Consider the following 23,074-nt stretch of genomic DNA (forward strand, 5'->3'; position numbering starts at 1 on the left):
GTCAAGGCTGTATATTGTCACCCTGCTTATTTAACTTATATGCAGAGTACATCATGAGAAATGCTGGGCTGGAAGAAACACAAGCTAGAATCAAGATTGCCGGGAGAAATATCAATAACCTCAGATATGCAGATGACACCACCCTTATGGCAGAAAGTGAAGAGGAACTCAAAAGCCTCTTGATGAAAGTGAAAGTGGAGAGTGAAAAAGTTGGCTTAAAGCTCAACATTCAGAAAACTAAGACCATGGCATCCGGTCCCATCACTTTATGGGAAATAGATGGAGAAACAGTGGAAACAGTGGCAGACTATTTTTCTGGGCTCCAAAATCACTGCAGATGGTGACTGCAGCCATGAAATTAAAAGACGCTTACTCCTTGGAAGGAAAGTTATGGCCAACCTAGATAGCATATTCAAAAGCAGAGACTTTACTTTGCCAACAAAGGTCCATCTAGTCAAGGCTATGGTTTTTCCTGTGGTCATGTATGGATGTGAGAGTTGGACTGTGAAGAAGGCTGAGTGCCGAAGAATTGATGCTTTTGAACTGTGGTGTTGGAGAAGACTCTTGAGACTCCCTTGGACTGCAAGGAGATCCAACCAGTCCATTCTGAAGGAGATCAGCCCCGGGATTTCTTTGGAAGGAATGATGCTAAAGCTGAAACTCCAGTACTTTGGCCACCTCATGCGAAGAATTGACTCATTGGAAAAGACTCTGATGCTGGGAGGGATTGGGTGCAGGAGGAGAAGGGGACGAGAGAGGCTGAGATGGCTGGATGGCATCACTGACTCGATGGACGTGTGTCTGAGTGAACTCCGGGAGTTGGTGATGGACAGGGAGGCCTGGCGTGCTGTGATTCATGGGGTCGCAGATTCAGACACGACTGAGCGACTGAACTAAACTGAACCATCCCCAAACCACGTCCCTACCCATTGTCTGTGGAAAAACTGTCTTTCATGAAATCAGTCCCTGGTGCCAAAAAAGGTTGCGGACCACTGACTAAGGGATGCTGAAGGATGAGGAAACAGGTTAGATACTGAGGGTGGAGGGTCCTAGTTAAACTGGGATTCTTGTGAAAACTTTATTTTCTGAAGTACACAGATAGGCCTAGGAAGATATTCATTCTGAAGTACACAGATAGGCCTAGGAAGATATTCAGGAGCCTGACTAAAGTTTGGGCAAGCAAAGAATCATTGTCAGCTTCTGTATCAAATATACCATGATCCAGAATGCAACTTCCGACATCATTTTTATAGTATACATTTAAAATTACAATTTCTACAGTAACCAAATAATTCATAGCACCTCTTTTCCTTATTAAAAATTTTCACAGTACTGATGCCTCAGTCTGTTCCAATATATTTGGAAAAGTATGTTAACATCCTCTAGTGGTGAGTTTATGAATAAGAATCAAAAAATCATGTTGCTACAAACCCACTGTGGCTGTTTGCAGAACTGAATGTTCTTTACCTTCAGGCTCGACTTATCCTTTGACTTTAGCTCTTTCCATGGAAAGCTCTTATTTTAAGACATGCTGATTCCCAAGAGTTTCTATTATTCTGAACTGTAAGAATAAATCTCAGATTTTCAAAACTCAGTTCACCCAACCCCAACACACTGAAAGATGTCTGCCCTTAAGAGTAACACAATTCCCAATCAGCACACCAAGGTTAGGAGCAATTCCCTGAGCTCTACTTATTAAGCCAAGTCCTGTTTCTCTCTTACTCAAGAAAGCCTTGTTAAGTAAAAAGAGCACACGTAGAATGCCCAAAGAGGCCACTAACTGATGGCCAAGAGCCACCTGACATTCACAGGATTCTTTGGCTCTTGAACTTACTACCAAATGAGGGCCGTCTCCCTTCCCATCATCAATGACAATATACCCATTTCTACAAACTTGCCATTTTGAGAAACAGAATCAAGAATTAGTCAACAGAGAAAAATTAAGGAGATTTATTTTTGGTAAAACCACATAATTTGAATAAGGCACATTCGTCAACATCAATGAGAAACAAATGAAAACACAATCATGGTTACATAAGGAAGAAGGGGAATACCCAGAATTTAGACATTAATATGGGCCATTTATGTTAAGTAGAAAAAAAGCAAAATGCAGTTGTTTGAAGGTCAATGTGTGCTTCTTTTATGACAGGGATGACAAACAGATTTTAATCTCCTGTAATCTGACCAACCAGAAGCAACTGCCTGGAGCTTTGGGCTTTAGAAGGCAGAGGCCAGTGTGGGCACAGAAAGAAGTTTCTGACTGCTGTGGGCGGGGGTGCCAAGCAGCACATCTTCCTGCCTACTCAGCCCGCTGCTTTCCAAGTCCAAAATGTTCTTTCTGGTTCAGGTGACTGCTCTTAGCCAAGGACAAATTTAGTTTATGAGCCTCAATAAGGAAAAGTGGGAGATCATTTCTCAGTATAGGAACCAATCTATGGATTTTTAAAGCCATCAAAACAAACTGAAGTAAACACAGCATGTAACCCTGGAAGGAAAGGCATTGAAGACTAAATTATTTGTACCTTTACCAATTATTTACACATTAGGGGATACTGGTTGTAGGCCGTTTAGACAAGGCTATAGTGCTCTTAACTAGTTAGTAAATTTTTAAAACCAGTCGAGGAGCATTGCCATATACAGATCTGATAGGGCAGTATTTTGGAAATGAGTTTCCATAGCCCAGTCTCTGAATGAAGCAAATTTAGGCCCCACATCATCAGCTACTTTACAGCCTAAAGCCTAAAACTTAACATAATAGGAATAAGGGATATTTTAAAGTCATCTGGAAAAACTGTTTTACACAGGTATTTTTAGTTAGTTCTCTCTAGAATTGGTAATACCTTCTTTGTAAATGTATTATTCAAAACAAGTATTTCCCATGTGACTCACAAGCCTCAGTATTTCATAAACTCATAGAACCCTTAAAATATTTTAAAATAATCATTTCATCATAGTTCTATGGATTATAGTATTTGTAATCATTAATAATAATCATAATACACATATAAAGACAAATATCAACAGTCCCATTGAGCAAGTGATATAGTGTCCAAGGTATTTTAATTTTGGAAAAACACAAACAGAAAATAGAACCACTATGACTTTTCAATAAATAAATTTCAAAGTGAAATATATTATGCTGATTGACAAAATATTAAAATGAAGATTAGTATTTAACTACATATTCAACATGACAGATAGATTAAAAACTGCTTTTATAAAATGATGTTGAAGGCTTTATAAAGATGTCTTACTTTTATAATTATTTTTTATTTCCAGATGATAAAAATAAGGTGTCAGGTTCCTATTTGAAAGTCCTTCTCTATCAGTAAACTGTATATAAGCTTTATTCCCATTAAATGATAATCAGATATAATGATTATATCTTCTGCTTAGGTCCTGAAGTACTGGACACCTGATTATGCTGCATAAAAACTGGTCAGATGTATGCAAATACAGTCCCAGTGAAGACTACCTTGCTGAATTACTACTTCCACATGATGAATTCGTTGTATTTTTAACATCAGTGCTCCTTACGCTTCCTATATAAATCAAACAATTAAAAACTGTGAAAGGGACAAACCCACCTCAGCAGCTAACACTGTTTACCTGGGACTTTACCTGGAGGATGGTGGGTCACAGGCCTGCTGTACCTTACTCACCACATAAGCTTGGCAGGTTTCAGATGAAATAATATTTAAATTACTTAATTGATTTAAAAATTAGAAATAGAAACAACAGCATTGCTACCTTTGGTTTTATGAATCCCTAGAACTTCACTGCTAACCTGTGGGAACTGGGAAACTCAAAATTTACCCCATGGGGAAAGACACTTAAGTCTAGAGACGGTCTATAGTTCTACCAGTTGCTTCCAGAACTCTGATATCACTCAAAGAAGTGACTTACATTAATGTATAACATAATGAGAATTGTTCTGTGATAATAATTAAACGGCAATGCTTGGATATCATGCATGGTTATCGTATGCCCACAAGTCATTGTTCGAAGTCAAACAAACTATCACAGTAATGAAAGATGAACATAAAATTTGAAAACTTGAAAAATGTAAAAAAAAAAAAGTACAACTGAATAGAAATTAATTTGAGTACATTATATAATAGATTTTATTTGTACATTTAAAAAATATGAAATTTTATGCTTTAAGAATAAATCATTGTATTCATGAGAAGACTCAGAGCTAACATACTGCTTCTTTTAAAAATGATTTTTGAAATAGTGGATAGAAAACTGACAACAGTTTCAGCTGACTGCACTTTCACATTGAAGGAGACTTTTTTAACGAAGTGAGTGAGTGAATGAAAGTCGCTCAGTCATGTCTGACTCTTTGCGACCCCATGGACTATACAATCCATGGAATTCTCCAGGCCAGAATACTGCAGTGGGTAGCCGTTCCCTTCTCCAGGAGATCTTCCCAACCCAGGGATCAAACCCAGGTCTCCTGTATTGCAGGTGGATTCTTTACCAGCTGAGCCACCAGGGAAGCTGTTTTTAACAAAGACCAAAGAGTTTTGTTTTTGTTTTTTTAAAGAAAAGTGACATTTGGAAATGTTTTTCTAAATTATACTGAAAGGAAATGAGGAAACACCATATTCAACTGAATGAAGAAACAATCTTTGTCTGTGATCTGAGTCACTGATGACACGTACATACTCCATACCGGCTCTTTACAGATCCGAAGTAGCACAGGTCAGCAGGCATCAGTTCTACAAGGCACCACTGGTTTTGTGAGTGAATGAATGAAAGTGATGTAATGCTAGCATCTGAGATCTAGAAATATTGAAAAAAAATTGAATATGGTATATAGATTTTCCTTCCATTTCTATTGATTTTATACTGTATTGATATTGATCTCATATACACTATGTTTTAACTATTTGTTCAGGAAGGTCTCGCCTCAAATCTAGCAGAAGAGTCCTTCACAAAGGCCCCAGTGAAAACAGCTCCTTTAGGTATGTGGCCCTACACTCAATTGAGCACAGTGTCAGGTCTTGGTTGGAACAGATTTATACGTTTTTCCTGTGACAAATACTTTCAAACAGATTCTTCCTCCCATATCTTTATTATCTCTCTATAGGTATCAATAAAGACCCCTATATCTGATTACTGTTTTTGAAAAACCTTCTACCCTTTAGTCACTTGACTTTGGAGGTCAAAACCTAGCTGAAATATTCGAGGTTCATGGTGATAGTTCCTAGGTATGCCATGTAATGGGTTAGATCCTTCACTAGGTCAAGATCATTTTACTAAAGTTTCTGCTTTAGGGGTGAAATGCAAATCAATAATCACTGTCTCCATAAACACTGTTCTAGAGCTTTCTTACAATCACAGAACATGATCCAACAATTAATACTAGCTGTTAAAACCTCTTAGAATCTACCTACCATTTCTACTTCCTCTCACTAAGTATAATATCTCCTGCATTTTTCTAATTGTTAACCTACTGGTTCTTCTAACTAGAAGATCAAGAAATGAACTACATTATATAATGTTCCATCACTGTACAATAAGTAAACAGTATGGTAAAGTTATGCCAACGTACCCATATAAAAACCTACTATTCAACTGGTTATTAAAATCAGTTCTGCATAAAGCATTCAAACGCATCTTAGACAATTACAGAATTTCATCAGGAGAGACAGAAATGCTGAGTAACAAATTAACAAACGCATAGAAATATGCTAGTAAATACAAGTTTACACATTCTGCTAATCATCTGTAGGTCTTTGTATTCTTCATAAATAGCATGTCTCTATGATAAACTTGTATTTCATCTTCTAACTACTCATGAGTTTTAATTCATTTCTTTCTACCCATTTCCTATCTTCCAAGCTGTCTTTTCCCTTAATCAGTGATTTTCAAACTTATCAGCAGAACTCTTTATTCCAATTAAATCTTATGTAGGATCCCAATATGTAAAATGGGCAAAAAAAGAACTTCTTTGATACAAAAGGGAGAGGGGCCAGTAGACGGCTTGGAAATCACTGCTCTATATCAGAAAATTGAAGCAAAGATACAGCCAGTTGCAATTTATTCATTTGCAATGATTATAAACAGTTCCCCCATCACTTCCAATTTTTAAGAACATTTCTTGAGCACAGGCTGCTTTTCCCTTAGAGCTCATTAACGGAAGAAAAACATACTGCCTTACATATAGTATTTAGGTAAATAAGTATTTGAATTCTTATTTCCTTTTTCATACTATTCAAAAGTGCAAAAAAGCATAAGATGTAGTCCTGCAACTACGTTATTAAAATGAGTTTTAAAAATATTTAACATGTAATAGAAAATTTTTAAAAATTTTAACTGCTTTATAACTGTATTTACTTTAATCTGAGTCCAAATACTATCCACAGGCTCCTTAGAGTCTCAAGAAAACAAAAATCACTCTGTAGTTACTGTGAGAAGATTATCTTCCCATTTAATCATTCTGTCGCTCTATTTTTGGATTGGAAAAAATTCCTCAGTTGTATATACCTGATTCACTTGAAAGGCAAGGAAAGAAAGTCAGGTCAACTTTTAGCTTTGCCAAGCTTAGATTAGAAAGATTTTACAGAAAGTAAAAAATGAAAATTTCTTTTCTAAAATAAGCTTGTTTGTGCTTTCCAGGCATTTCCTCACATTCATCAACCTCCTTCCACATAAAAAGGCTTTTCAACTAACTTTCTAATAATCCCATGCCGACCATAACCACCTCTGCGCTTAGCTTATACAAAGCAGCCTCGTTCTTCTATGTTCCTCACTGGCTGGACGGGCAGCACCAGGTGGGAAATACGGCTCCACAGCCCACTCAATTTGTCTGAATCCATGTGGTTAAAGGAGCTGGGAGTGTTAGAGTTGGTAAACCTCGCCCAGAGTAAATCTCGCACTTTCTCTTCGGTTTCCCTTGGGCTGACGCTTGCTTCTAATGTTTCCTCCTCCAGTAGGACGGTCAGGACCAGGGCCACATCTTTAAAGGCAGCATTCTCATGGTCACAATACTTATAGAAAATCAAGGTGGAGCCTGCAGGAAGGGATTCAAAGTGATGGACCACAGCTGCCTTCTGGCCCTTCTCAAATCCAGAGCTCAGCTCCCTGTCAACTGAATGCTTGACCTTATCACTGTCCTGCAGGGTTTTCCCAGCCCCATCAATCTGAATGGCAGAGACCTTCTGGGCAGATGTGTAGGCATCCGCGACATGGTGGCTGAGGCACTTCAGCGTCTCTCTTCCCTCTCGGGCTGCTGTGAATATGATGGTGGCTGGCTCACTGGGGTGTGAGGCGTTGAGGTGCTTCTGGAGAAATTTTCGTCCTCTCTGCCACAGAAAGGAACTCTGGCCTGGAAATTTATCCTTCAGTTGGCTAAAATGAACCAAGAAAGCCTCCAAAGCTGGATTTTTGGGGACTTGCTGGGCTGGAGATGAATAGTAGCTATTAACAGAATTTAGCAAAACTATGATAAGAACCAGGAAGCAAAAAATGATGGAGCCTGTCAGAGAAAGAGAAAATAAAAGACAAAATTAGAGAGAATGAGTCAGAAATAAAGCCTGTGGCAAACTAAAAAGAGGCAGATACACTGTCAGATTTTACTGACTGCGTTGTGTTTCTTTTGCCTAAATCCTTATAATTTTTAGCTGTTGAAATCTATCAGAAATTTTTTAATTTCTTAAATTATTTAAAGATACAATATCTTTGTTAAAAGGTAAAATATAATTTATGTATATTTTTCTATATCTAATGATGTGTTTAGAAACGAACTATCAGCATATTCTTCTATTAATACCTTCTCAGAAGTATCTACTACCTATAGGCCATTTTTTCCTAAATGGTCAAAATGTAAAAATGCCACTTCAAAAGTTAATACTTTCTTTCTCACTGAAGAGGCAGCTTTAATAGGAAGCTATATTGAATATCTTTTAATAGACTATAATGGAAAATAATCTGAAAAAATATACATATATATAACTAATCACTTTATTGCCCACCTGAAATTAGCACTACATTGTAAATCAGGTTTACTTCGATCAAAAAAATGTTTCAGTTTCTTGTTTATGAAAAGACCTTCCTCCATTGGGGATTCCCATTTTGTTAAGGATGGCAAAATATTGGCTAACACACCTAAAGAAAAAATCCCTAAAACTCAATTGCTTTGTTCTAATATTACTATCAAACATTAAAAAAAAAAAAAAAAAAAAAAAACTTAAAACAATGCTAAAGCTGTTAAATCTGCTAGTTTTCTGGGTATTTCTCTGCAGATTTCTGAATGTGAATTACTGCAGTAAGACCACTTTTGTTCTCACCATAGCTCAAAAAATCCTTTTTATCAATCCTCCTTATGGTACCCTGGGCATTCTTCTCTTTGTTTTCTTCCAATTCTTGTGTTTCTTGTTGATGTGTCTCAGCCTCTGGAAAACAAAACAAAACATTATTATTAGGCAGTACACTAAGGAGAATGTGCATTCCTTTATACTTCTTATCAAAGCAAAGAATTTGACTGAGGATGCCATACTTCATCAAAGTTTGTTTTGTACAAAGCTAATTATTTTTCCTGTCTTTTACTTAAGGCTCACTATTCTACTTCATTCTACTTAGAAGAATAAAATGCTGTGAAATCACTTAAGGATACTGTTGTTACATCCATAATTCTTCACTAGTCCTTACATCAAGGACCAAGAAACAAGATTGCAGCCAAACCTATATGTGATTTGACAAAATGTACAGAACTAAGAAGGAATTTAAGAAATGTTAACTATACACAAGACTCAACATCACAGGGCAATGATGCTCTAATTTCAGTATTTATATTTCAGAAAGTTCCTCAACTCCCAAATATGCAAATAATAGACACTAAGTTTAAAGACAGAAGAAATTACTATACACTAATAGCTTATTTTGCAAAATAGCTTACAAAAAAGCAAGGCTGAAACTTAATGAGAGGTATATGAAACAAGGACGACAAGGTTAAGAAAATTTACGAACTATATAAAATTGCAGGTATGGGGTGTGATATCAATCTTAAAATGTGTTGGTGAAAAGGAGGCAGTATTTTGTAGACTCTGAGCTAAATCCCTCTAGAGTCAAAATGTGTGCCTGACCCCAGCCAGGCACCTCATATAACAATGACAGCTGACTACTGCCCATAATCCTTACTACAGAAATAACTCAAATAGCATACTCTATTAACATAAAGGAGTACAGTCATCTTCACCTATAAAGAATAGTTCATTTAGTCAGATCACACCAAAATATGGGTTTTTAAAATATGTCACAGAATTTAAGGACCGAAAGGATCTGTAATGATCACCTACTCTAGCCTCCTACCTTACCTACTGTGACAAGAGGTCCAGAGATGTCAAGGGCTTTGCCCAAGGCCAAACTGAGATTAGAAAGAGGTTTCTTATCACCTGCCGCTGCTGCTGCTGCTAAGTCGCTTCAGTCGTGTCCGACTCTGTGCGTTCCCATAGACGGCAGCCCACCAGGCTCCCCCGTCCCTGGGATTCTCCAGGCAAGAACACTGGAGTGGGTTGCCATTTCCTTCTCCAATGCATGAAAGTGAAAAGTGAAAGTGAAGCTGCTCAGTCGTCTCTGACTCTTCACGACACCACGGACTGCAGCCCACCAGGCTCCTCCGTCCATGGGATTAGATAAGCTCATTCCATTATATTAAGCTGCTTCTCACACATTATACTGCATTTTTAAAACGATGTTTTCTTCCCCTACTCAGTGAACCTGTATACCACTGAAATTCTGATGGCACATATTGGTCCATATACAAATCCTATCATTTGCTCATTTAACAAATATTCATAAAGTCACTTCTCTGTGCCAAGAGCCACAGAAACACAATGAGTGAGACACAGCCCTTGTCTTCACTCAAGTTAATAGTAAACTAATGAAATGCATATTTGAGATCAGTCATTGACTTACACTGAAACATGGAATTCTAGTCCGCATTTAAGTCCAACAAAAACAATGTCTTACATTTTATATTCCTTTGCTCTGGCAAATAGGCATTTCAGGCTGAGCTTTTAGAGTACTTATAAAACACAAATCCACACAATCCAACTCCATAATATCACAGAAGGTAAAAGCTGGAAGAAACCAGCTGGATATCATCTTGTTCAACTTCTTCATTTTTACAAATAGGAAACTGAAGTACCAGGAAGTTGGGAGATTTGCTTAAAGTCACCCAAGTTAGGAAGTGGTAGGGCTGCAACTAGAATCCATATCTCTTGAGTTCCAGTTAAAGACTGAGCACACTGCAACTATTCTTCGTGAGGAAGCTGTTCTCCTGAATACACAGGTGGGGAAAATCAAGTACAGAGAAATAACTAATTTGCTCAAAGTCCTATAAAACTGAAACATGACTGAGTTAAGGGTACTGGCTCAGACGGTAAAGAATTTGCCTGCAATGCAGGAGACCCAGGTTCAATCCCTGGGTTGGGAAGAACTCCTGGAGGAGGGAATGGCTACCCACTCCAGTATTCTTGCCTGGAGAATCCCATGGACAGAGAAGCCTGGCGGGTTACAGTCCATGGGGTCACAAAGAATCAGACACAGACTGTAGTGACTAACACTTCACTTCAAGGGTACTATACCACTGATGCTGGTTTTTAAATATACCTATCTCTTGATTTATGTAGCATTTAGTTTCCCCCAAAATAAAAGATTTTAAAAAGTGAAAGCGAAAATATGCTCGTAAGAAATAAAGAAAAGGCCAGGGGCGAAATTTTTAAGTCATACCTGTAAAAAATAAAAAAAATCATACATACAGTAAATAAATAGAAACTGTTAGAAAATGCAGCTTATGTATAAGTGGGAAGCATCTTAATGTAGTGAGCAGAATGAGCTAGCTTGAAAGCGAAACCATTAGTTGCTCAATTGTGTCTGACTCTGCAACCCCATGGACTATAGCCTGCTAGGCTCCTCTGTCCATGGGATTCTCCAGGCAAGAATACTGGAGTGGGTTGCATTCCCTTCTCCAGGGGATCTTCCCAACCCAGGGATTGAACCTGGATCTCTCACATTGCAGGAAGAGACTTTACCTTCTGAGCCACCAGGGAAGTCTTAGGAGATAAGAAACCTCATTTAATCTCAATGTAGTCATATCTCTTTGTGAGCTTGGGCAAGATGCAAAGGCCTTAATCCTATGAAGTAAAGAAAAGCTCTCTGAAAAGAAGGGTCCCACCTATGTTGTGTTCCCAGGACAGAACAGTACACAACAGCACAGGCTCAGGGCTTCTCTCACCTGGTGCCAGCAGTCGCCTCCTCAGTGTGTGCTGGCTCTCCAGCCCTGCACTGGAATGGCCAGGGCTCTGGGCATCCTGAGGGTCAACGACTGGCGGCTCCTGAGATGCTCCGGGTCCGTCACTGACGTGCTCAGGGAGGGCTGCAGAGCTGCCCACTATGTGTGCGTCTGTTCTTCCTACCTTGTCACTTGGAGAACACTTGGTTTCTGGATCCACAGGGTCTTCACTCAGACTCTCTGAAGGGGGCTGATGGCCTTGTTCTCCACCCTGAAAACTCTGGCTGTTCTCACCTTCTGTATCCTTTAGATACTTCCCACAATCTGTTTCATCTGGATTTTCTGATTGAGCATCTGTATCTGTACTTCCTGGGCCAACTGTTTCTATCTCTTGGTGGTCTTTGTTAAGCCCAGGGGCAGGGTCTGGGGTCTGAGCTTCTTCAGTGGTACTTGTAGTGACGGTAGCCTCCTGAGTATTTAGTGATGGATCATTTTCCAAATCCTTTTGAGGGTCTATTGAGACAAAAATTTATAATTTTAAAAATTTCCCTGTATTTTTTATTTCAACAAGGTCCCTGATTAATAAAAATATTTATATAGATTTTTATGGCTTAAGAGGCACTCTTCCTAAACATTATTTCTCTTGACTTTCACTAAAGATGACTGATTACCCAAATTTATTATCATGCTAATCTAACAAATAATATTAATTGAAAACTATTTTGAATGGCAAACCAACTTTTGGTAATATTAAATACATCCTCTTCCCTAATGAAACAACCTAGGCAATAATCATCAATAGCAACTGAAACCATTATTCGAAAGACTGAAGAGGAATTTTATAATGAATGAACCTGGCTGACAATTCCTGAACCCACTGATGAATCTTAATACCACAGAAAGAAGGAAAATCAGACATTTCTAACTTCCCAAATTCAATGCAATAGGAAGTACACTATACTACCTATGAGGTATTCTTGCCAAACTGAAGCAGAATCTGATCAAGCTTCTAAAGCTAATTACTAGTTTCCAAGAAACACAGGGATAGAGGAATACATTAAATTATGCCTCAGGAATGTAATCAGAAAAACTCAAAATGATTGAAATTCTAAGAGACAAAAGACTCTGTTTCTTTAGTAACAGCAAGAAATAAAAATAAATGGCAAGAAAAGATAAAAAAAAGGAGGGGTGACCGATTGATTGAGATACTTGAGACACATCCACAATGTGTGGACCACATTATAGATTCAGTGTCCCACAAACCAACTTTTAAAGAAGTATTAATGAGATAATCAGGAAAATCTGAATACCAGCTATTTGATGAGACTAAGGAATTATTGGTTCATCTTCTAGGTATGATAAAGGAATGGGGTAATGTTTTTAAAAAGGAATCTTTACCATTTAGAGATAAGTGTTCAAGTATTTTGGCTAAAATTATATGATATCTAGATTTTGCTTCAATACAATGATATGGGTATAAGGAGAAGTAAGAGAGTATAAATGAAACAGCGTTAGCCATATGTTGACAGCAGATGAAGCTGGGTCACGGAATTCATTTCATCTCTCTACTTTATATATGTTTGAATTTTCCATAATAAAGTTTAAAAAAAAAAGCAACCAAAAAGACTTATCAATGAAATGCAGTCTGTGATCCAAATGTAAAGAAAAAAAAATTAGAAACCCAACTGTGAAGAAAAAGAGATTATGAGACAATTGGAGAACGTGAATATTGGCTGTATATATGAAGAATAGTGTGGAATAACAATTTATTTTTAGGTGTGACAGAGCTATTTTGGTTCTTTTTTTTTTTTTTAATGTACAGAGATGTAAAATGTTTAAGAGATGTAAACTAAAGTACTAACAAAATTATATCATGTCTTGGATTTGCACTTAAATATTTCAAGGCAGGTAACAAGAGTAGCATTACGTAGGTAAAAGTTGAAGTTAGATGTTGAGTACATGTGACTTCATTATACTGTGCTACTTTTATATATTGAAAAATATCCTTAATAAAATATTTAAATATGCCCTTCTCTTCCAAAAAATCTATTTCATATTTTGCCTATATTTCTTATATATACACTTGGGCAGGATGAAGAATTTAAATTTCATCTTTCCTTATAATTGAAAGATCCTGCTCTCTCTATACAGCATATCACAGCTAACTTGACTTTTAAAAATATAACTCTAAAGATCTGTCTATCATACTTTTTTAAGATGTATTTTCCCAATACTACAGGAGTCTCTAAAACGTAATCTTCTTCATAATTAGGGTCTGGTATGATGGTAAAATTCAGTAAATATCAAAGAATAAGAATCATAATAAATCAAAAAATTAACTTCTTTTTTACTTCCAAACTTCAGTTTTAATCACCAGAGACTTTCTCAGCACAGCCTTAGTTTCCGACAGCACAAACTTCGTGCTGTACAAATGAGTCTTACCCTCTGGAGGATCCCTAAGTCCTCTGTCGGTCATGTTTGAGTTCTATCTCTTCAGACTCTGGGGTACTTTCTGTTAGTATCTGGATTTCCTTGTAAAGATGTCTTGGTTTCTTCTTCTCCCAAGTCCCAACAGGCTCATGCTTCCTGTGGACCCAGGAAACAAGGCATATATACAGTGACTAAAACAAAATGAGAAGAATTAAAAAGACTTTTTTATTCATACATAGGAAAAATTACTAGTTCATCTTTATTTACTAAATCTGTTTAGTTTGAGTACTATTTCCTCTCTGAAACTTTTCTAGTGGATAAAAAATGTTTTCTGGCTTTCATGAGGCTCATATTCCAAATCCTAGACGATAAACAGAAAAAAAAAAAAAAGCTTCAGATTATTAACCGTTGTATAGATGACATAACCTCCTAATACATTCTAGTGTGTCTGGAAGGATGTAAAAAGTAAGAACAAGTGACCAGAATCTTTAAGGAAACACCTTTGAAACTGAAATAAAAAGTAATTCCAAGAGTAAAAATTTAAGTCAGTGCTGAGTTAATCACTGCAGATTTCCCTTATATCTTCAATTTCTGTCCCATACAAATTTCTCAGAGTTTGCCTACCAGAAACTTCCATTTTTCATTAACAAGGAACATGCACAGGGGTGACCTACAGATGAAGGTGGCTGTCTTGGTATTAGGAAGAGCAAATACACATTTGGAGTTTCATCACTAAGAGTGGTTCTCTTACAGTATTCTTTTATAAAACATGGAGACAGTTTTCTCTTTATACAATGCCCTTCTATACACTGCTCAAAGAAGTCGTTGTGTTTAGTCACTCAGTCATGTCTGACTCTTTGCAACCACATGGACTGTAGATCAAAGAAGAATATATATCAATTATTAAAAGCTGTATACAAAAGGAATCAAAACCAGAGGTAACTTATAAGCAATAAAAACTCAATTATATCTTATATGCAGTTGGTGCAAACGTAATTGTGGTTTGGGTTTTTTCATTTTAAATCATTATAACTAGGCTTGAATACATCTTAATTAATCAAAATAGGAACCATTACAATCAACGCATTTTTGCTAACAAGAAATGTTTGTTTATTCCTGTAGCATGAAAATCTATGCTTCATGATTTGACAAACTCTTGGAAAGCATTTCTGCATTCTGTTGGTTGTGGAAGTGTTTTCCCTGCAAAAAGTTTTCGAGATGCTTGAAGAAGTGGTAGTCAGTTGGCAAGAGGTCAGGTGAATACAGCAGATGAGGCAAAACTTTAAAAATACATAGAAAATCCAGCGACAGAGGAGTCTCGTGGGCTACAGTCCATAGGGTTGCAAAGAGTTGGACACGACTAAAGCAACCAAGCACGCATGCATGCACCTCATAATAAAAACTACAAGGCACCTAGTAATGAATCTACAGCACATATACAAGGACTTTGGAGTGGGGTGAAGCTTATGGTATGTAAATTATACCTCAATAAAAATATTTTTTAAAAAAAGAACTTTTAGGGAGAAAAGTATTAAAACTTTACTGAAGAAGATAAAAAGGACCCAAGTAGAGAAATATACTGTGTGTATCGACAGTAAGATTCAAGGCCATTTAATGCTAATTGCACTCATCTCACACACTAGCAAAGTAATGCTCCAAGGCAGGCTTCAGCAGTACATGGACTGTGAACTTCCAGTTGTTCAAGCTGGATTTAGAAAAGGCAGAAGAACCAGAGATCAAATTGCCAACATCCACTGGATCATCGAAAAAGCAAGAGAGTTCCAGAAAAATATTTACTTTTGCTTTATTGACTACACCAAAGCCTTTGACTGTGTGGATCACAATAAACTGTGGAAAATTCTTCAAGAGATGGGAACACCAGACCACCTGACCTGCCTTCTGAGAAATCTGTATGCAGGTCAAGAAGCAACAGTTAGAACTGGACATGGAACAACAGACTGGTTCCAAATCGGGAAAGGAGTACATCAAGGCAGTATGTTGTCATCCTGCTTATTTAACTTATATGCACATTATATCATGAGAAATGCTGGACTGGATGAAGCACAAGCTGTAATCAAGATTGCCAGGAGAAATATCAATAACCTCAGATATGCAGATGACACCACCCTTATGGCAAAAAGCGAAGAGGGACTAAAGAGCCTCTTGATGAAAAGTGAAAGAGGAAGAGTGAAAAAGTTGGCTTAAAACTCAACATTCAATCTGATCCCATCAGTTCATGGCAAATAGACGGGGAAACAGTAGAAACACTGGCTGACTTTATTTTGGGGGGCTCCAAAATCACTGCAGATGGTGATTGCAGCCATGAAATTAAAAGACACTTGCTCCTTGGAAGAAAAGCTATGACCAACCTAGAAAACATGTTAAAAAGCAGAGACATTACTTTACCAACAAAGGTCCGTCTAGTCAAAGCTGTTTTTTCCAGTAGTCATGTATGGATGTGAGAGTTGGACTATAAAGGAAGCTGAGCGCTAAAGAATTGATGCTTTTGAACTGTGTTGTTGGAGAAGACTCTTGAGAATCCCTTGGACTGCAAGGAGATTCAACCAGTCAATCCTAAAGGAAATCAGTCCTGAATATTCATTGGAAGGATTGATGCTGAAGCTGAAACTCCAATACTTTGGCCCCCTGATGCAAAGAATTGACTCCCTGGAAAAGACCCTGATGCTAGGAAAGACTGAAGGTGGGAGGAGAAGGGGACGACAGAGGGTGATACGGTTGGATGGCATCACTGACGTGATCGCCATGAGTTTGAGCAAGCTCTGGGAGTTGGTGATGGATGGGGAAGCCTGGTCAGCTGCAGTTCATGGGGTCGCAAAGAGTCAGACACAACTGAGTGACTGAACTGAACACCAATTCCCTCCAAAATAATCTGTAAGTTCATTGCAATTTGAAACAAAATCTTCAGACAATTTTTTTTACTGTTATATGTTTCTTATGGAATGAGTGAGCTGACTGTAAAATTCACAAAAAGCAGTAAAGAATTAAGAGTCAAGATAATTCTGAAGGAAGAAAAAAGAATTCTGAAAGAGGGAAATCTTTACCAGATATATCAAGATATTAAAAACAATAGGGTACTGGCATTAGAACAGACAAACATAACACAGAATAGACAGCCAGGAAATATGCACACACTTAAGTAAAGGAAACTGAGTGACAAAGAGAAAGAATGGATTAGCGAGTAAACAGTTTGGGGACAACTGATTTTTCAAATGGGAAAAAAACTAGATTTCTACCTCCACAAAAGTCAATTGAAGATTAGAGACCTAAGGGTAAAGTGCAAAACTTTGAAATTTTCAGAAGAAAGTGGGGAATACCATTATAACCTCAAGGTTAAACGATGAGGGCAACAAATGTGATGACATTTAAAAAGTTAAATCTCTATACAAATCATCAAAATCAACGTTAAAAGATAAATTCACTGACTAGAAAACTATCAGCAACACATATAATCATCAACAGATTAATATCTAGAAAACATAAAAACTACCCCAGATCAGTTAAGAGACAAATACTGCTATTTTGTTTTTTTAAGTGGGCAAAAGAGATGAACAAGCAGTTAAATAAAAAGAGGACTTTAAAAGTCTAATGAATTGGTAAGAAATGTAGGCAAGGAAATGTAAAAATTAATGATGAGATACCATTTCACGACCACCAGATTGGAAAAAAAAAATGTAATGCCAAGTGTTGGTGAGGATTTGGAGATACTCAGACCTGTATTGCGGAGAAGGCAATGGCACCCCACTCCAGTACTCTTGCCTGGAAAATCCCACGGACGGAGGACCCTGGTGGGCTGCCGTCTATGAGGTCGCACAGAGTTGGACACGACTGAAGCGACTTAGCAGCAGCAGACCTGTACTGACAATGAGGCCCCTGTTACAACCTGGGAGGGCAATAGGGCAATGCGGAGTTGACACACACATTCTACAAATCAGCAATTCTGCTTTTAGACATGCACCTTAGAGCAACTTTTCCTAAAGTGCCCAATGGTGTTTGTGGCAGCATTGTTAAAAAAAAAATGAGGAAAAACTGAGAAAATCTTAAATGTCTATAAATAAGGAACTAGATTTTTTAAATTGTGGCATATTCTTTAAATGTAATATTATATACAGCAATTAACAACTTACGTATCAAAAATTCATAAATGTACAATATTAAAGCCTTTATATACAATTTAAGAAGCATAAAATACTACGTGTGTGTGTGTGTGTGTGTGTGTGTGTGGGTGTGGGTGTGTGGGTGTGTGTGTGTGTGTGTGTGCGCGCACGCACTCAGTCATGTCCAACTCTGCAACCCTATGGACTATAGCCCACCAGGTTCCATTGTCCAAAGAATTTTCCACGCAAGAATACTGGAGTAGGTTGCCATTTCCTACTTCAGGGGATCTTCTCACTCCAGGAATCAAACCTGAGTCTCGTGTGTCTCCTGTATTGGCAGGCGGATTCTTTACCTGCGAAGCCTATAAATACTATGTTGTTGTTGCTAAGTCACTTCAGTCGTGTCCGACTCTGTGCGACCCCATAGACAGCAGCCCACCAGGCTCCCCTGTCCCTGGGATTCTCCAGGCAAGAACACTGGAGTGGGTTGCCATCTCCTTCTCCAATGCACAAAAGTGAAAAGTGAAAGTGAAGTCGCTCAGTCGTGTCCGACTCTTCACAACCCCATGGACTGCAGCCTATCAGGCCCCTCCGTCCATGGGATTTTCCAGGCAAGAGTACTGGAGTGGGGTGCCATTGCCTTCTCTGATAAATACTATAGAGTAATTCAAAAATAATTAAATGGAAAAAAAATGAACCAACTACTGATACATAAGATGGATGAATCTGAAAAATGTGATGAGGGAAAAAAGCCACACACAAGATTATATGCCAAATGATCCCATTTATATGAAGTTCTAGAATGGCCAATGGTCTACAGTGATGGAAAACAGAAGTGGTTCCAAGGGTAAGGACTACTGACTGGAAAAGGGCATGAGAAAACCTTTTGGGGTAATTAAAGTGTTCTATATTTTTACTGGGGTGGTGGTTACATTTGTCATCAAGCTTAAAATCTGTGCACCTTGTTGCATGTAGGATATCTTCAATAAACTTTATTTCATGTAAACCTAACTGAATGCTTAAAAAAAAAACAAAAACATATTACTTGGAAACTAGGTTGCAGTCAGTAAGTAATCTGCAAAGGAACACCAGAGATACATCTATAATTTTACAAGTGCTCAATATATGCCTTTCTTATCACAAGGCACACATCATTTCTGTAGCCCATTTCACTCAGACCCTTTGACACACACTGCTGTTCATAGCTGAACCAGTATTCCCTCAAGGCTACAAGGAAGAAATGATGTAATCACAGAAGTTCTTGATGTATCTTCAGAAAAAATTACATGGTGGGGTATCTGGGAGACCTGGAGGCAGATTCCAGAGGCAGGTCAATTTTTTGAACTGTGTCTAATCCATACCAGGAAATGTGCGTATTAGAAACCTCTGGACTGCATAACAGAACTGAGGTAGCACCTCATTCTGATGGAAAATGGACATGTTGAAAACTTTTTGCAGCTTCAGGAAAAACCATCCATGAGCATCTCAAAATACACCACCACCCATCTTTGATGGTATCTTGAAAGGAAAAAAAAAAGAAAACTGATGAAGACCTACATGCTTCACTTAGCACAGAGGATGTTCGCTTTTAGTCAATCCCTTCTTTACAGGTTCAATTGTGAAATACTGGTTTTCAGTGCCCCATTTATAGAGGTTACAATGATTCATTTTCCCACTTAAATAAAACTTAGCCTTATCATTGGCAGGTATCTTTTCTTCCCTGTGATCCTGAAATCTGCAGCAAAACTTACTGTTTTCCTTTAACTGTCTCCATGAGGGCTCAAATCAGGTTCAAGTAATAAGGTTTTATTGTCTATGGAGAATACAACAGGGAGTAGGCTGAGGGATGGAGAAGGCAATGGCACCCCACTCCAGTACTCTTGCCTGGAAAATCCCATGGACAGAGGGGCCTGGTAGGCTGCAGTCCATGGGGTCGCTAAGAGTTGGACATGACTGAGCAACTTCACTCTCACTTTTCCCTTTCATGCATTGGAGAAGGAAATGGCAACCCACTCCAGTGTTCTTGCCTGGAGAATCCCAGGGACGGGGGAGCCTTGTGGGCTGCCGTCTATGGGGTCGCACAGAGTCGGACACGACTGAAGCGACTTAGCCTTAACCTTGGCTGCACTGGGTCTTAGTTGCGGCATGTGAACTCTTAGTTGTGACATGCAGGATCTAGATCCCTGACCAGGGATTGAACCTGGGCTCTTTGCTTTGGAGTTCGGAGTCTTAGCCCCTGGACCACCAGGGATGTCCCCTGGCTCTGTCTTTTAGGGCGCACCCTTTCTGCTCCGTCTCAATGTACCAATGTTAATGCTTTGACAACCTGGCAGGTGTTGTTCACTGTTTGGTACATAGAATGATCTCTGCACTGCAGTAATAAAACCAAGTTTAGCAGCCTGGAACACACAAAATTACAAGTTGTGAGAGTGATTTTACAAACTGATGCATAACACAGTTCATATACAACTGGTACTGAGTAATAAAATGTTGAAAGTGTTCAACTTTTTTATTGCAATGTACATTGTTTAAATGTACATAAAAATTAAACACATGATCAGAAAAGATACGTTTGCTTCTGTGGAGGAAAGGATAGAAAGAGGATGAGAATGAGTTTCAACTGTCATCTGTTAAGCACTTTTTAAAAAATGAGGTATATGTGGCAAAATGTTAGTATACTTTATCTATGAACAGAATTCCTGTGCTACACAAGGACCTTGTTGCTTATCCATTCTGTATATAATACTCTGTATCTGCTAACCCCAAACTCCCACTCCACGCCTCTCCCTACCTTCCCTCCCCCGTTGGCAACCACTAGTCCATTCTCTGTCTGTGAGTCTTTCCCTTCCATAAATTCATTAGAGTCATATTTTAGATTATACATATCATCTTCTATCCATGGACATTTACACTGTTTCTATGTCTTGGCTACTGTGGACAGCCTTGGCACTATGAACATAGAGGTATATGTATCTTTTTGTTTTTGCCATGCCAAGAACCTTGCAGGATGTTCCCCCACCGGGATTAAACCCAGGGCCTCAGTAGTGAAAGCAAAGAATCCCAACCACTGACCCACCAGGGAATTCCCTCTTTCTGAATCATAGTTTTGTCTGGAGTGGGACTGTTAGGTTGTATGGTCATTCTATTTTTAGTTTTCTTGAGGAAGCTCCATACTGTTTTCTGTAGCGGCTGCACCAACTTACACTTCCAGCAACAGTGTAGGAGGGTTCCCTTTTCTCCACACCCTCTCTAGCATTTGCTATTTGTAGACCTTTTTTCTAAGAAGAGCTGCTTTTTCTCTTTTAATATTTTTATTTATTTTCAGCTGCACTGGGTCTTTGTTGCTTTGTGGGCTGGGCTTTCTATAGCTGCAGAGCATGGGGGCTACTCTTCTTGCGATGTGTAGGCTTCTCGTTGTGGTGGCTTTCTCTTGTGGAGTACAGGCTCTAGGGTTCACAGGCTTCAGAAGTTACAGCAAGTGGGCTCGGGAATTGTGGCTTGTGGGCTCTAGAGCTCAGGCTCAGCAGTTGTGGCACGTGGTCTTAAGTTACCCCTCAACATGTGGAATCTTCCCAGACCAGGGATCAAACCCATGTCCCCTGCACTGGCAGACAGACTCTTATTCACTGCACACCAGGAAAATTCCATTTGTACATTTTTTAATCTCGGCCATTCTGACTGGTGTAAGGTGGTACCTCACTGTATTATAGTCTTGATCTGCATTCCTGTAATTAGTGACGCTGAACATCTTTTTCATGTGCCTATTGGTCATCTATATGTCTTCTTTCAGAAATGTCTATTTAGGTCTCTGCCCATTTTTCTTTTTCTCTTTCACAATTACAGGAGACTTGGACAATACAGAACAAAATTACAGATAGTTCCACTAAAATTAAGATTTTTATTTGGAGTTTCAATATAAAACTCTCAAAAATTATCAAAACGAATATACAGAAAAGTAGAAGCACCATGAACCAATTCAACATGATTAAGATTTATAGTGTATGATTTCAGTATCTTTAGTTCATGAAATTTTTGCAACTGTTTTATGTCCCTGTATATGTTTCAGTGTCTCCTAGTTTATAAAAACTTGAGTAGAATTTGTATCCTACTATTGTATGAAAATTGCCCATTTTTCATTTGGGTTCGTTTTTTGTTGTTGAATTGTATCAGCTGTTCGTATATTTTGGAAATTAAGACTTTGTCAGCTGCATCATTTGCAAATATTTTTTCCCAGTCTGTAGGCTGTCTTTTTGTTTACGGCTTCTTTTGCTGTGCAAAAGCTTTTAAGTTTAATTAGGTCCCATTTATTTTTGTTTTTATTTCTATTGCCTTGGGAGACAGACCTAAGAAAATATTGGTATGATTTATGTCAAATGTTTTGCGTATGTTCTCTTCTAGGAGTTTTATGGTTTCAATGTTTAAGTCTTTAGGACATTTTAATTTACTTTTCTGTATGCAATGAGAGTGTGTTTCAACTTCACAGATTTACCTGTGGCTGTCCAACTTTTCCAACATCACCTGCAGAAGAGACTGTCTTTTTCTCATTGTATATTTTTGGTCTCCTCTGTTGAAGACTGATCACAGGGGTGGGGGTTTAATTTTGGGCTCTCTATTCTGTACCACTGACCCATGTATGTCTGTTTTTGTGCTAATATCATCCCATTTTGATTGCTGTAGCTTTATAGTATTGCTTGAAGTCTGGGAGGGTTATGCCTTCTCCTTTGTTCTTTCCCCATAGGATTGCTTTGGCAATTCTGGGTCTTTTATGGTTCCATATAAAGTTTAGGATTATTTGTTCTATTTCTGTGAAAAATGTCATGGGTGATTTGATAAGGAATCACATTACATTTTGTAGACTGCTTTGCTTTGGGTAGTATGGCCATTTTAACAATATTAATTCTTCCAATCCAAGAGCACAGGACATCTTTCCTATGTTAATATATTTTAGATTTGGGTGCATAGGTGAATACTATTTTCAGCACTTTTCTATAAAATGACTGATGTTAATAAATTTTTTAAATGAGTAATAAAATGTAATGTATTAGCTTCTGTGAGGAAAAGTTAAGAATCAAAATGAAAAACCTGTAAGGGTTAACTCTGAGCCCACACACAGGGAACTTATGTTACAAAGGCACGCTTCAACAACAGTTTCCTATGCATTTTGTCACAACCAGCTGAGAGGAGACAGAACAAAGGAAAGCTACTCTCAAGAATAAAACTGGGGCTGGGAGAGCAGTAGGACCTTACCCAACCTCTATTCCATCCTGGGAACTTCAGTCTTATGATG

At 38.1% G+C, this 23,074-nt stretch overlaps 1 protein-coding gene across 2 annotated transcripts in view; it reads right to left on the reverse strand.

Moving 5' to 3' along the window:
• Positions 1–1,934: 1,934 nt before the first annotated feature.
• The window catches only part of TOR1AIP2 (torsin 1A interacting protein 2), a 39,083-nt gene continuing 17,943 nt past the window's right edge, over positions 1,935–23,074 (reverse strand). The window contains exons 2-5 of one of the 2 annotated variants that reach the window (XM_019976403.2): positions 13,685–13,828; positions 11,246–11,755; positions 8,298–8,402; positions 1,935–7,486 (exon numbers count right to left, since the gene is read on the reverse strand). In XM_019976403.2, the coding sequence (XP_019831962.2) occupies positions 6,726–7,486; positions 8,298–8,402; positions 11,246–11,755; positions 13,685–13,718 (1,410 nt within the window). In that variant the 5' untranslated portion in view covers positions 13,719–13,828 and the 3' untranslated portion in view covers positions 1,935–6,725. Of the gene's footprint in view, positions 7,487–8,297; positions 8,403–11,245; positions 11,756–13,684; positions 13,864–23,074 lie in introns of both variants that reach the window. The other variant, XM_070768529.1, reaches the window with a different exon arrangement.

The sequence above is a fragment of the Bos indicus genome, chromosome 16 (genome assembly GCF_029378745.1).
Source record: "Bos indicus isolate NIAB-ARS_2022 breed Sahiwal x Tharparkar chromosome 16, NIAB-ARS_B.indTharparkar_mat_pri_1.0, whole genome shotgun sequence".
NCBI classification, from domain to species: Eukaryota; Metazoa; Chordata; class Mammalia; order Artiodactyla; family Bovidae; genus Bos; species Bos indicus.